The sequence below is a fragment of the Lacerta agilis genome, chromosome Z, assembly GCF_009819535.1.
Source record: "Lacerta agilis isolate rLacAgi1 chromosome Z, rLacAgi1.pri, whole genome shotgun sequence".
Lineage (NCBI taxonomy): Eukaryota > Metazoa > Chordata > Lepidosauria > Squamata > Lacertidae > Lacerta > Lacerta agilis.
The window spans coordinates 2,203,093-2,218,103 of NC_046331.1; the positions used below are offsets into that span (position 1 = coordinate 2,203,093).

A 15,011-nucleotide genomic window follows, 5' to 3' on the forward strand; every position below is an offset into this window, starting at 1 on the left:
TCAGAAGGTCAGCAGTTTGAATCCCCGTGACGGGGCGAGCTCCCGTTGTTCAGCCCCAGCTCCTGCCAACCTAGCAGTTCGAAAGCACGCAGTGCAAGTAGATAAATTGGTACCACTCCAGCGGGAAGGTAAGTGACGTTTCCATGCACTGCTCTGGTTCATCAGAAGCGTCTTAGTAATGCTGGCCACATGACCCAGAAGTTGTACGTCGGCTCCCTTGGCCAGTAAAGCGAGATGAGCGTTCGTGACTGGACCTAACGGTCAGGGGTCCCTTTACCTTTACCTTAGTGCAAAGCACGTTTGTCACAAAACAGGTAATGGCAATGCTAGGGCTAAATGGGTTTTCACCAGTTCCTGCTGCTGGAAATGATCTTGTTGGCATCTATCTGTCTCAGGAGACCATGGAAGAGAGGGAAGTCAAACGTTTGGAGAGTTACAGCACCAGCTGTGGCTGTACAGTTGGGGCAAATGAAGGCATTTTTCTTTCTTTCTTTCTGCACTCCTCCCAACGGTCATTCTTCCTCTGGTCAGACCTGACAGTCTGTCTTCAGACAATGTGGTTGGCTGCAAGGGATTCCCCTATGGCAGAGTTAATTTTGCCAGCCTTCACTATACTTTTGCAGACATATTTGTACCACAGAGTTGGTCTACCAATAGTCCTGGTGCCTGAAGCCAGCTCGCCATTGTCAAGCACACCCTTGGGGGATCCTGCCACCCTCCAATCTGTGGACATGACCAAACAGGGCCAGATTTAGGTTTGAAGAGGCCATCAGCTACTGTAGGGAATGGGGCTCTTTATATGTCCAGCTCATAGCTGTCAACTTTTACCTTTTTTAAGGGAAATTCCCTTATTCCGAATAGGATTCCTCGCAAGAAAAGGGAAAAGTTGACAGCTATGGTCCAGCTGTCCTTTGTCAACAACAAATTGTCGATGTTTTTTGTGTGTTGAATATATGCTATATGGTAATTTATGGACCTAATAGGTATCTCAAGCCATTTGCACATAACAAAATATGTATTTTATCAAAGTAATTGTTGAACTGAAATACTACTAAGAAGAAGTATATTAATAGTGAAATAATTATTAAGCCCTAACTTAAAATGATTTCTTATTCATAACAAACTTAATAATGCAAAAACATTGGTATTGGGCCCATTACTTACATCATAGGAGCCTACACAACACAAAACACTGTTGCTGTATGTAGGTTTTATTTGTTTTTTATCTTATATTTTGGAAATGTACATCCTGTTTTTTTTCCCTTTAAGTTTTTTTTGGGGCCCCCAAGAGAGTAGGGCCCTAAGCTATAGCTTGTTTAGCTTATACGTAAATCCAGCACTGTCACCAAACCAGGGTAGACATTGCTGATACAGGAGTACCAACATATAGGGAATGCAGGCTGAGAAAAGCACATCTTTGTTTGAAACTCTCCTGCCATGTCATGCCCCAAATCTTTCTATGTGGCAGCCTCTAAATTGTGGAACTCCCTGCACCAAACATTTTCATCATATGGTTAACGGTTTTGGCCATATTCATACAGCAGCCCTTCCCTCAGACTACGGAAGAGAGAAAGAGAAAGACAGGTGGAGAAAGGTGGAACTAGAGGGCCCATTCGTTGACCAGAAACTTTTCACTCCCCTCCAACTTTTCCCATTCTTGTTCTTCATAACAAGGACTCTCTCTAACTAAGAACCAGTGCCTGGGTTTGCCTTTATTCTCCTCCCTTACCACCCTTTTTCCTTTTGTGTTGTGTCTCTTAGATCATGAGCCTGAGGACATGGGCTGTCTTCTCCTTGATATTTGTGAGCTGTGTTGTGTCTCTGTTCCTTAAAAAAAAACATTCATTGGTTTTTACACATTTTTCAAGCATAACATCCCATCTTAGACAACATAACAGACCTTTGGCTATCACCGCCTAGGACTTCCGTCAACCTTGACTGATGGTTTTCTAACTTTCTAAGTTTGCATTTTATTTTAATAGTCGTTGCTATAAAATCCAAATCTAAAAAAAACACTCATTCTTAGTCCTCTTTTGCAATAATTCATATAGTTCTCCTTACAAAACTTCTTGTAACCCTACAAGCGATGTCAATTGATTACAATTGTCTTTTAGATCTATCATGAATTTATTCTAGTCCTTCAGGAAAGTCTGGTTTTGCTGGTTCCGAATTTCCCCAGTTAATTTCGCCAACTTGGCATAATCCATCAATTTCATCTGCCACTCTTCTTTTGTTGGTAATTCTTCCTGCTTCCATTGTTGGGCTAGTAGTATTCTTGCTGCAGTTGCTGCATATAAAAATATTTTTTAAAAAAATCATGCTTATGAATCTCTGTACTTACAATACCAAGTAAAGGGGCTTCTGGTTTTTTGTTTCATTTTTACAAATGTATATTTCAACATTTTTTAAAAATCTCATTATAAATCGTTTCCCATAAGTCCTTCACTTTCTTACATTCCCACCACATATTGTAAAAAGTACCTTCTTTTTCCTTACATTTCCAAAATTTATTATTTGTTTTATACATTTTAGCTAATTTCACTGGTGTTATAAACCATCTGTACATCATTTTCATTATATTTTCCTTTAAAGCACTGCAGGCTTTGAAATTTATTCCCTCTTTCCATAATTTTCCCAATCTTCTAATTGTATATTATGACCAATATCTTTAGCTCAATTTATCATAACTGATTTAACTTCCTCATCTTTCAAATGCCATTCCAATAATAATTTATATATTTTAGATAATATTTTAACTTTATTATTTAACAATTCTAATTCAAATCTCAATTTTGTATATCCAATTTTTTTTCTTTTAATCATCTTTAAAGATTTCATTAATTTGACAATAATGCAACCAATCATTCACAAAACCTTAAACCTCCTCATATGGTTTTAATTTCCATTGGTTATTCATGTCCTTCACTAATTGTGGCCCAATTTTTACTCATTATCTTTTTCACACTCATTGTCTTGAGAGGCGATAGCCACCATGGCGTCTTATGTTCTAATAACTTATTATATCTATCCCACACCTCATACAATGACTTTTTAAATATGTAGTTCCCAAATCCTTTATGAACTTTTACCTTATTGTACCATAAATATGTGTGCCATCCAAATTTGTTATCAAATCCTTCCAGATCTAATAGATCTGTATTCTCCAACAAAATCCAACCCCTTAACCAACAAAGGCAAGAAGCTTCATAATATAATTTCAAATCTGGCAAGGAGAAGCCACCTCTCTCTTTTGTATTTGTAAGTGGTTTAAATTTAATTAATGGCTTCTTCCTTTGCCAAATATATCTTGAAATTATATTTTGCCATTCTCTAAAGATACCTACACCATTGATAATTGGGATTGATTGAAATAAAAATAACATATTCGGTAGCACATTCATTTTAATACCAGAAATTCTACCCCATAGGGATATTTTCCTCCTTTTGCACACTTCTAAGTTCCTTTTGATACCATTCCACACGTGTGTAGTTGTCTTTAAATAATTTTTTAATGTTAACCAAATTCCTAAATATTTTACTTTTTTAACTACCTCTATCCCACTCTGTTGTTGCAATATATATATCAGACAGAATATGGGACATTCTACATGCAGAGCAAGTGCTCAGTCGCTGAGCTATGGTTCGTAGGAGCTATAGGGATATAGGAAACTACTTTATACCGATTCGTATCATTGGCCCATCTATCACAGTGTCGTCTACACTGACTGGCAGCAGCTCACTGGTGGTTCATATTGGGAATATCCCCAGCCCTATTTGGAGATGCTGGGGTTGAAACTGGAACCTTCTGCATGCAAAATGGATGCTTTGACACAGAGCTACAGTTCTTCCCCCACCAAGTTCCTCCAGCAAGGGAAGATATGGTGGGGTGTCACAAGGCTTGCTCTGTTCTTACACCTTGAGATTCAGCAGTTTATATTTGTCAAGAACTATTTTCCTGTAGGATCAAATCAACTTAAGATGCTTTATTTAGCATCTCACTGGGCACCTGCAGCCCTCTGGCATCAAAATGAGGTGGAGATGCTCAGCAACCACTCTGATTCACGCACGAGCCTGGAATTTGCTGCTTGCTGCCAGATGATGCAGGGACAAAATAACGGGGCCGAGAGAGAACAGTTGCCATGTCAACATATATTTGTGTCCTCCCTTTCGCAAGCTGCTGCAAAATGAGGCAAGCTGCATGCTGGATGCTGGCCCAGGTATTATTTTAGACCAGGCATGTCCAACAGGTAGATCGTGATCTACTGGTAGATCACTGGATGTTTGTGGTAGATCACTGGTGGATCATTGGCTCCCCCCAAAGAACAACTGTGGCTCCCCTAAAAAAAAAAGCTCAACATTTTACCTCCTCCCTGAAAAAAACTAAACAACTTTGACCCGAACCACCCCAAAATCGGCCTTCCTCCTTCCTAAAAAAAGCTCAACAACTTTGACCTGAACCCCCCCCCCCAAAAAAGGGGTAGATAACTGCCAGTCTTTAACTCTGTGAGTAGATCGCAGTCTCTTGGGAGTTGGCCACCCCTGATATGCTAGGTGGAGGTGATCCTCCTGCCATTTTAAGGTAATTTAACAGGTTCCTGAGTCCTCTCCCTCTCTGAGAATTTAGAAAGCAATAAAAATGCCTCATGCACATTAATAGGCAAGTCATTAGACTACTGTTGATAACACAAGAGACCTCCTGCATCATCAGACCAAAGGTCCATGTTGGCCTGCATCCTTTCCTCACATTGGCCAGCCAGGAATCTCTGGGAAAACCACAAGCAAAACATGACTGCAGCAGTGCTCTCCCCTCCTCTTGTGATTCCCAGTAACTGTTATTCAGAGGCATACTTTCCCCTTCAGTGGCGTTAACACAGGTTGTGGCTAGTAGCCATTTGGAGCCTTATCCTCCATGGGTTTGGCATGATTCTCTTTTGAAGCCATCCAAGTTGGTGGCCATCACTCGGTCTTGTGGGAGTGAATGTTCAGCTACGTGCTGTATGAGGACCAGTCCAGGGCTTTTCCCCCCAGCCAGAACTCACTGGAACTCAGTTCTTCCACCTCTCAGGTGAGCACCATTGCCATTAAAAGAGAACAAGGGGAGCATTCAGGGTGAGTTCTGGCACCTCTTTTTCTAGAAAAATAGCACTGGTGAGGACATTCTTCCTGATACTGTTTTCAGGTTTCCTTGTTGCTGCACCCAGATTGAGCCTGTGCACTCAATTTCCCCCTCCTCATTCTCTCAAGTGAATCACCCCTCCCCTTTTTGTTTGGAGAAGACTGCAGTGCACTTGTACATTTCCATCCACATGTTCTCCTAACCATGATTAACTCAAGCTGTGGTCCAGATTTGGCCATAGTTAGTGAAAAGGGCAGTGCAGATGTTATATACCAGGGGTCAGCAAATTTTTCAGCAGGGGGCCAGTCCACTGTCCCTCAGACCTTGTGGGGTGCCGGACTATATTTTTTTTTGGGGGGGGGAAATGAACGAATTCCTATGCCCCACAAATAACTCAAGAGGTGCATTTTAAATAAAAGGACACGTTCTACTCATGTAAAAACACGCTGATTCCCAGTCTGTCTGCGGGCCGGATTTAAAAGGTGATTGGGCCGGATCCGGCCCCCGGGCCTTAGTTTGCCTACCCATGTTATATACGGTTAACTCCAAAAATGAAAAGGAGAGGAGGAGAGGAAGGGGCAAAAGAAGGATAGGTGATGTTGTGCAGGAGAGCTGCCAGACGATTCCTGATTTCTTGTACACATTGCTTCCAGAGATTCCTTTCTTCCATAGGAAAGAGGGAACATTTGGGTGCAACTGCCAGTATTATTCCCAACCCAGTCCAGGGGAGATATCTTCAGAGGAAGAGGCCTGGGACTCTGCAGAGAATGCTGCTTCCCCCAACTGAAAACTTGCATGCAAGTAGTCCAAAGGCTTACTGAAAAGTCAAATATCAGGAATACCTTGCCTGGATCCTTCAAGGAACCTACCTCAAGCCCCAGTGCTTTAAATAAAAGGAAAGGAAGGTGCCTATACTCACTATGAAGTTGTTACAGTAAGCGCCCCACTTTTAACATTTGGGGGTGGGGGGAGATGCCAGTACTGCGTACCCTTGAGTATCCCCCAGAAAACAAGCCCTGTGTTCCAGGCCTCATGAGTGAAGGTGGCAGGTGACCCTGTAGAAAGCCCAGAGCTCCCAGGAGAGCATCCATTTGGCTGCCAGACAACTTGGGAGGAGAGAAGATCCAACTGCAGGCAAGGGTTCAGCAAGAAGCAACGGACCGGGTAGAAGGAAGAGAACTGCCAATGACTATTCAAGTCTCTCCATTTCCCCTCAACCTTTGCTGAGTTAGCTCCTTTTTTTAGTTCACTGATCTACAGTTCTGCTCCCAACCTCATCGAGTAGGCCTACGGAGTCCATTGTTTTACTTACGCATCACTGAAAAACAGGAAAGGCCTCATCCTCACAAAAGGACAAATATTTGCATTAAAAATTGCACATGCTGATCTATATGTATATGTATCCATATTTATAAGAAGCCTGATAATCAGAAAGGGAGCTAAGTGTTGACATCTATAATTCTGTGATTCTATTTCTTGCTTACAGCAAAGGATGGGGGGGAATCTGTGCTTCTCCAGCTGCCACCCGTACCAGCAGTGGTCAAGGGTGGCGGGAGCTGAAGAGCAGCGACACCTCCGCACCCACCCCAATATATGAACTGAATTTGAATTGGGGAAGGGGACGGGGGGAGACAGAGTGAAACCAAAGGAAAGAAAAGAACTACAGCTCCCATGAAGCTCTCTGAGCCGAGTGGCTGCTCCGGATCCCCCTCTTGCGGCGATTGTGAGCAAGTACGTTCTCGATCCGGCTTAGGACCAGGTGGCCAAAGGGAGCTTCATTCGTGGTAGGCAGCGCTGCTGCAGAGACCCGGCGAGGAGCCTGATTTAGGCGGAGCGGGGGTGCGGGGCTGCTAGAAAGGAAAGGGAGGGCGCCGCAGCAGCAGCCCCCTCGGGCACCTCGAGTCCCAGGGCTGGGAAGGTGGGCAGGACTCCCATCTGCGCGCGCGCAAAAAAAAAGAGAGAGAGACACGCACCGATGAGGACTTGGGGGGCCAAAGACGAGCCGTCGACGAGCCTTTGAGACGAGAGCCCCCCACCCTCCCAAAAAAATAAATAAAAATAAAGAGCCCTCCGAGGGAGACGCTTTGCAAGCCGCTGGAGACGTGAGATCTCTCCCCGCCGCGTGCAGCAGCCATGGGGAACCGAGGAATGGAGGATCTCATCCCCTTGGTCAACCAGCTCCAGGATGCCTTCGCTGTCATCGGCCAGAACGCCGACCTGGACCTGCCCCAGATCGCTGTGGTTGGGGGGCAGAGCGCCGGGAAGAGCTCCGTCCTGGAAAATTTCGTCGGAAGGTAAGGCAGCTGGTGGCATTTATTTAAAACCATCTGTTTTATTTTATACCTCCCCCCCCCCCCCCGCGTCCGCGACTTAATTAGTCCTGGGCTTCTGTGGATGCTCGTGCAGAGCAGACATCCGGCTTAATGCGCGGAAGTCCCCCTCCTGCCTCCCTTGCCCAGTGGAAATCCGAAATAGCGGGGAAACGGAGGCTAGGGAAGGGGAGGGGATGGACCTGGAGCCGCTTTGGCTCCCTTCGATGGGGGGAGCGGGAAAAGCTCTCCCCCCTCTCACGCCGCCATTCATCAGCACTGCGGATGCGCCCTCCGCGCCGAGGATGTTGCAGAAAAACAGGAAGCCCCCGTGATTGGCAGGTGACATTCCACGAGCCATCACCTTCGTCGGGGATGATGGGAGGCTCCGCATCCTTCTCCCACCCCGAAGGGATAAGATAATGTCCCTGTTTACTGGCAAGCCTCCACAAGTGGCGCGTTTGCATTTCACATACGCTAAAACCAGGGGGAAATCCATAGATGTATGAATTTTGTGTGTGTGTGTGTGTGTGTGTGTCTGTGTGTGTGTGTGTACACGTCTGTCTCCTTCTGTTTGGGTGGGTATGAAATGCAATCCCTGCCCTGAGAAAGAGATCGCGATCGGTTTCAGTGAAAAGAAGCTTTGCCGTGTGCATTTGAAGGGAAGGGCTCTGGTGGAGGTGAGCAGCATCAGTGTGTGCACAAAATTTGAAGGGCGGGGGGGGGGGGGTGCGCGCGTTATAACAACATCGCCCGCCGCCGCCGCCACCTCCGCTGCTCCTTGGAGTGATTTACTGCACAAAAGGAGCCATTTCGGGTGCGGGGGGGGGAGAGTTGTAAGAGGAAGAGAGAAAGGAGGCAATCACCGCGCAGGGGGAGATTTGACGGTTTTAATCCTAAATCATTTATTTATTTAGAGAGGCGGGGGGGGGGGAGCTCCATGTAGGAAGGCAGAATTGCTGGGAGGAGAGTCCGTCTCTTCCTCTGTTTCTTCCTCTCTCCCGTCCCCCCCCCCCCTTTTCATTATGTTGCCAGAGGGCAATTGCAGGGCTGCGGTGAGGGGGGGGGGGCTGAAGATAGGAAGGAAGAGGAGGTTGCTTCAAGGAGAGTGTTTGCCATCTCCAGTCTTCTGGAGATTTTCAAAGCCCGGACAAAAGCCTCTCTATGTTATGTAATCTCAAGATGGTAAAGAAATACCATGGTAGGGAGCTTAGCCATTTTTTTTTTTTTTGGATTTTCTGTCTTCGGATTCACCATTCTCTCCCTCCCTCCCTCTTGCAAAATGATGCAATTTATGCATCAATGTGCGTTTTTCCACATTGCAATTTCTGAGGCTGCTTATAGGGGTGGGCAGGGGGTGGAGAGAAGAGCCAAGTGTAACAGTTCTGCTGGTCGCATATGAAATGCGCTCCTTGTCAAGAAATGTATTAGTGATGCACCACACATTCACTGCCAAGATGTGCTAAGAAAAGCACCTTCCCTCTAGGAGCTATTTGCCTCCTCTGTTTATAAGCCTCACCTCGGACACAATCCTGCACCAGGTGAAATTCCAGGAAGGACTGGGGGGGGGGGTAATCGAATGCAGCACACCTTTTGCTTGCACATATCTGCCTGGTTTCACAGGGAACTAGTTACCCAATAGATAAAAGATGGGATGTGGTTACTGACTAGGCCAGCTAAGCAATATGGCTTAGCATCTCTTAGGTACTACTCTTCTGTGTGTATCTTAGGTGATGCCATGTTGAGGATCCAGGAGGGAAGATGGAAATGTTTGCTCCTTGATAAGGAAAATCAGCATTTTGGGTGCTCCCTTTTTGTAGTAAAATACTGGTGATGGTTTCCTTTCATGTGACCTTCAAGCCAACCTCCAGAAACCTCTGCAAATAGCAGACGATCAGGAAAGGTGGCTCACAAAGGCTGTTCCTGCGGGACACTTATGAGCCGGCTGGTAGCATTTTGATGCTTATTTTAATCCTTGTCAATCGGGAAGACTTCACTAAGGCTAGAAGATTGGTACCTGGTGATTCCCACTGAGAGAAGAGGGGCTTTTGGAAACAAGCCGTATTTTAATTTTCTATACAATATATTTGTGTCACACTTCCCTCTCTTCATGTCCACAATGAAAATTTGTGTGTTTGTGTTTGTGTGTGTTTTTAAAAATAGCACTGATACCTTTGCATCTCAAATGGCCGCTTCCAGCTCCATTCTTGACCGAAACAACCTGAGAGCTGTTGAATTTCATTTAGGATCAGCACTATTAAGAGACAGTCCAAGCTGCAAAGCTGTATGTCCCTACCTCTGCTTCCACAGCAAAAACCTAAAACAACAGACATCCAAGGGGGCTGTTTATTATAGGATTGAAAAACCTTCACTGGGTGCACATTTGGAATGTCCTGAGGTTTTTGTTTGCATGCCCAGGTTGATAGGAGGTGGAATCAATCAATCCCCACCTCGCAAAGACTATTATTATTGTTGTCATCAAATCAGCTGGAAAAAAATGGGGGCCTGCAGCTAGGGTGGGGTGGGGGAGTTGGCTAGACCTTTTTTTTTTTAGTTAGCTGTAATGTGGCCTGATTTAAAAAAAATGTCCTTATTGCAAAAAGTCCAATCTTTTAGGGAAGCAGGTTTGGGGGAATCATGCTACCTGGATTTTGCTGATACATGCTTGAATCCCACCTCCAAAATAGTGACAGACTGGAACTATCCTTTGGCCATGAGATGAGCAATGCATTCATATTTCTGTTGTTTACTTGAGTGCCTGGTGGATGGAGGGCAGGTGAATGAATGGGTTTCTGCATTTTGTCCTCTTCTGATGGGTCTCTTCTCCAAGAGAGCCTACAGGGATATGTGACCTCACTAGATTTCCTTCAGTTGTCTCCATGGCAGCAGATCCACAGTGCTGCAGTTCATTTAGATCTCGAAGGGTTCCAAGCAGAGCTGTTGAGTGCAAGGGCAGAGGAAAAGTTAAATCCTTCCAGATAAATTATTGGGAAAGGGACCAAGATGTCATCTCCTGATATCAAATGCCGTCAGATGGCTAAGTGGCTTAGAAGACTGTGTTGGGGAGTGTGGTGCGTTTAGCCTATCTCAACTGCATTCAAAATACTATATACCGGTAGGTTGTTTTACATTACAGCAATAAATTGTGAAGATGGCAGCAGGCAGCTGTGTTTTGATAACACCCCCCCCCCCTTGGCTGTGTCTGATAGTTTAAAAAAAACCCTACAAAACCATTCTATAATCCTGCTGATGAAGTGTGTCTTTTGATTACTGGCTTCTGAATGGTCTGGGGCTGCAGTTGCACGCACACACCCTGAATAAAAGGAGGTACAAAACAGCATTGTGTAGATTGGCTTCAGACAGGGTCAAAAGGATGCACAGGCCTTCTGCTGACCTGATGAGTAGCAGGGGAATAACCGAGTCTCTTCCGAGTCTGAAATCATGACATTCAGGCTGGGCTTTCAGTATGTGCTTTACACACACATTGACTCTATGCACTGAAACCTTCAGATTTTAAAACTGTTGTTCTTTATGCAATTCTTAGAATTCTTTCATGAAGGCCTCTAGTCTGCCATTTGCAGACCTGGCAGAGCGGGGGTCATTTTTTAAGCAATGGAAAGTGGTTCTGTTAGGCTTGAAGGCAAAAGTCTGGGGCCCTCAGCTGAATGAGCAGGAATGGTCCCCCAACATTTTATCCCAAGAGGTTTAAGTCCCTTTAAAAAAACAAAAACCATTTATAACCCACCTTTCCTCCAACAAGCACAAAGTGCACACATTTTATGTATTTATGTATATTGTTTTCTTTCATGAGGATAGCAGTGACAGTAAACAGAAACACCAGTCACAAGGTCTACAAAATACAACCTGCAACCACAAAGCCATTATAGCGATGATTTCAAATCATAATATCTCTCACATATAAATCTAATCTATATCTTGCATTACAGTTCTAAGTGTACAGCAGTCAATTGTTCATAGTTGATGAAGTAATAATAATATAATAATAATAATTTATTATTTATACCCCACCCATCTGGCTGGGTTTCCAGATGAAGGACATCAGCCCAGCCATACCCTTCTCGCCACTTCTGGTAATGCCTCGTATTCTCCCGCAAGGTGGACACACGATTATCCAACTGCCATTTTCCCTCACAACTACCCTGCAAGGTATGTTGGGCTGAGAGAGAGTTTCTTGCCAAGTGAACTACATGGCTGAGTGGGGATTAGGGACCTGGTCTCCCAGGTCTACGGCTAGCGCCGCTACCACTGTATCACACTTCACAAGTCCCTAACTGCACCACTGAGGATGGAAGGTGCCTGGAGCAAGCAGAAAGCTGTAGCCTACAGGCTGCAGCCAGTGACCCCAAATGAGGGTGTTAAGCAGACCAGGGAACTTTATAGCTGGAACCACAATGGGATTGGTTCTCCCAAGACCATGGCTGGATCTACCCTGACCTGTTTAACATTGTTGTTGTTGGTTTAGTCATTTAGTCGTGTCCGACTCTTCATGACCCCATGGACCAGAGCACGCCAGGCACTCCTGTCTTCTGTTTAACATTATATCCCCCTATTAGAACGATATCAGATATGTCGTTCTAAAACAACCCAGGGCACACTTGCTAATTAAAGCATTTTTCTCCCTTGGTTTTTTCTGTCAGGTGTAAGCAATACCTGGCGACACCATTTTCCAAAATGCTGTTTCTCTCCCTGCTGCTGGTTGCTGGTTGCTCTGTTCCGCCCTTTGGTGTGCTGGTCCCGAAGGTTACTCGAGAGGCGAGGTCCAAGTCTGGTCCATGGTCCGTAGGCTAACTGTAGAGACAGTCCGATGTAGCCGAAGCTGGAAGCAGGGCAGGGAATCAGGCAGGAACAGGAACAAGTACGCAGGCAGGGAACCAGGGCAGGTCAGGAACTCAGGCAGGGAAGCAAGGCAGGAACACTAGCAGGATCTAGCGACCAACAATGTTGCTCCTGCAACCTGGGGCAGGGTCTGGCCGGCTTTTATCTGTCCCGAGGCACAGAGCGGCCCCGATCCTCCGGTGACTTGCCTCTCCTTCTGGCCTGGAGGTGAGCACTCCTCCTGCAGGAACTTAGTTCCCTTTGCCTCTCTGCCCTGAGCCTCCGCAGCTCAGGAGAGGCTGGTGGGTTACCGGACCCAGAGGCAGCCTCAGCTTCCCCTGACGGGGCTGAGAGTGGAGCACCTGCAGGCAATGGGTCTTCCATCCCATCAGGAGCCAGAGCAGACTCAGCAGATGCCCGCACCTGAGGACCCAGCACAGGTGAGGACCCTTCATGCTCAAGCCCTAGCCCTGGCTCAGCTGGTTCTGGAGGCGGGGAATCCTGTGCAGGCTGGGATCCCTCACGTTCAGCATCCGAGTCCGAATCCCAGGCCATCACACCTGGTGTCAAATTTTAATCCTCCCTCCCTCCCTCCCCCTCCTTGTCCTTTGTAATCTGGAGGGGGTTCACAGTTTTGATGCAGTAAAATAAGTTAAAATGCTGTATAGCAGTGTTTTTCAACCTTTTTTGGGCAAAGGCACACTTGTTTCATGAAAAAAATCACGAGGCACACCACCATTAGAAAATGTTAAAGAATTTAACTCTGTGCCTATATTGACTATATATAAAGTAATTCTCTTGAATTTAACAATTTTTCCCACGGCACACCAGGCAACATCTCAGTGGTTGAAAAACACTGCTGTATAGGGACATATGGGCAGTGTTTCACCAATATAGCAGCATAAAACGATTAAAAATTAAGCAATTAGAAAAGACAATGTAATAATGCATTATGAACTAAAAAGTAGGATGTCATGTGTCCATCTACATTATCAAAACCATTCCTAAACCCTTCCTTAATGTTAAAAACCATGAGTGTAGATCCGCCCCATGAGGCTTCTGGGCAGGGCCGGCCCCACCACAAGGCAGAGTGAGGCCGCTGTCCCAGGTAGAAAATTCTGAAGGGTGGAAATTGGCTAGAAATGTGTGTCGTATGTTCTGCCCTGCAGCCCCTAAGCTAGCTTGCTGCCCTAGCATAGCTGGTGCACCAGTCAGGCAGCCTGCCTTGGGTGGCATGCTGCTTCCACCCCACCAGGGGGTGGGTCTGGATCTTTTTTTTGGGGGGGGGGAGTGTTGGTGGCACGTCTTGCCTCAGCCACCAAAGGCATTTCACGAAATTCCTTGATTAGGATTTGCATGGGTCTCAATCCCTTTTAACACCGAGCATGCATTTAGCACCCACCCAAGAACATGCTCAGAACCAAGGTTCCCACCTCACCATGAACACTTATTTAGGGGATGGAGGGCAGGCCATGCATGGAACATACCCCTCTGACCTCCAATAAGGGGGAATGGCCAGGGGGCTCAGGAGGAGTGGCCAGCAGCTGCTGCTGTCCCACACACCTGCTTTTCCTTTCTGTTGGTGATGTGTAAGCAGCGTGGATAGGCGTGCCTGGCATGGATAGGAGTGCCTGGCGTGCTCTGGTCCATGGGGTCACGAAGAGTCGGACACGACTGAACGACTGAACAACAACAACAACAAAAGCAGCCACCCTCACCTTACTGCTATCCTCCAAGGCTCTCTGTCTGGCCACATTCACACCATACATTTAGAGTGCCAATAGCACCACTTTAAACAGGCATGGTTCCACCAAAGGATTCTGGGAGCTGCTGTTTGTTCAGGGTGCTGAGATTTCTCAGGAGGTCCCTGTTCCCAATTCCCAGGGTTCCCTGTGAAGAGGGATTGTTAAACCACTCAGGAAAATTGTAGCTATGGGAGGGGAATAGGTGTCACTTCACAATTTTCAGCATCCTTAACAAGCTACACCTCCCATGAGTGTCTGCAGTGGCATCCTAAATGTATGGTGTGAATGTGGCCCGAGCATTTTCCCCGTGCCTTAAGCTCTGAACATGCCTTTTCCCTGCCTGGGTGGAGGTTAGATGGGTGCATATAAATAACTCTACTGTACAAACATTACATTTACATTTGCCGTTCAGTTCATCACTGGTGTGTGGCCCTTGGAAGGTTGCCTAGATGTGAAAGTGGCCCTCAGGTTGAAAAAGGTACCCCACACATCTGCCTCAGTGCATCCAGGTGTGACTTGCCTAAGGTGACACAGCAGGTCCGTAACAAGCGAGGGTCATCTAGCCTTTTAGCTGCTGAATCATATTGGTTGAGGGAGAAGACCATGTATCTCCTCACAAGCTCCCCTTGGTCTGCTTCATTTATTCATTAAGTTTTTTTTTTTACTACCCTACACCTGTAGATCTCAGGGCAGTTCACTACATAAAATTAAAATATTAAAAACACAAAATACATAGTAAAAATAACAAACAGAAACCAATAATCTCTGTTTCTACAACACATTTAAAAGACCCTAGAATGTTAACCAGCCGAATGCCTGGTTGAAGAGAAATGTTTTCATCTGGCGCCTAAATATCTGTAAAGAAGGCTCCAGGTGAGCCTCCCCGGGGAGAGCATTCCACAAAAGGGGAGCCACTTCAGAAAACGCCCATTCTTGTGTTTCCATCTCCTGGACCTCTTGTGGAGGAGGCACACGAAGAATGAGATGGTATCAGGGTCTAGGTAG

General features: G+C 45.8%; 1 protein-coding gene across 13 annotated transcripts in view; it reads left to right on the plus strand.

Annotated features, from left to right (window-relative positions):
• The first annotated feature begins 6,850 nt into the window (after positions 1–6,850).
• DNM1 (dynamin 1) overlaps positions 6,851–15,011 on the plus strand; it is a 141,792-nt gene continuing 133,631 nt past the window's right edge. For 8 of the 13 annotated variants that reach the window (XM_033137362.1, XM_033137363.1, XM_033137355.1 and 5 more), the window contains exon 1: positions 7,250–7,410. In XM_033137362.1, coding sequence (XP_032993253.1) covers positions 7,250–7,410 — 161 coding nt within the window. Of the gene's footprint in view, positions 7,411–15,011 lie in introns of all 13 variants that reach the window. The other 5 variants (XR_004425810.1, XR_004425809.1, XR_004425811.1 and 2 more) reach the window with 3 other exon arrangements.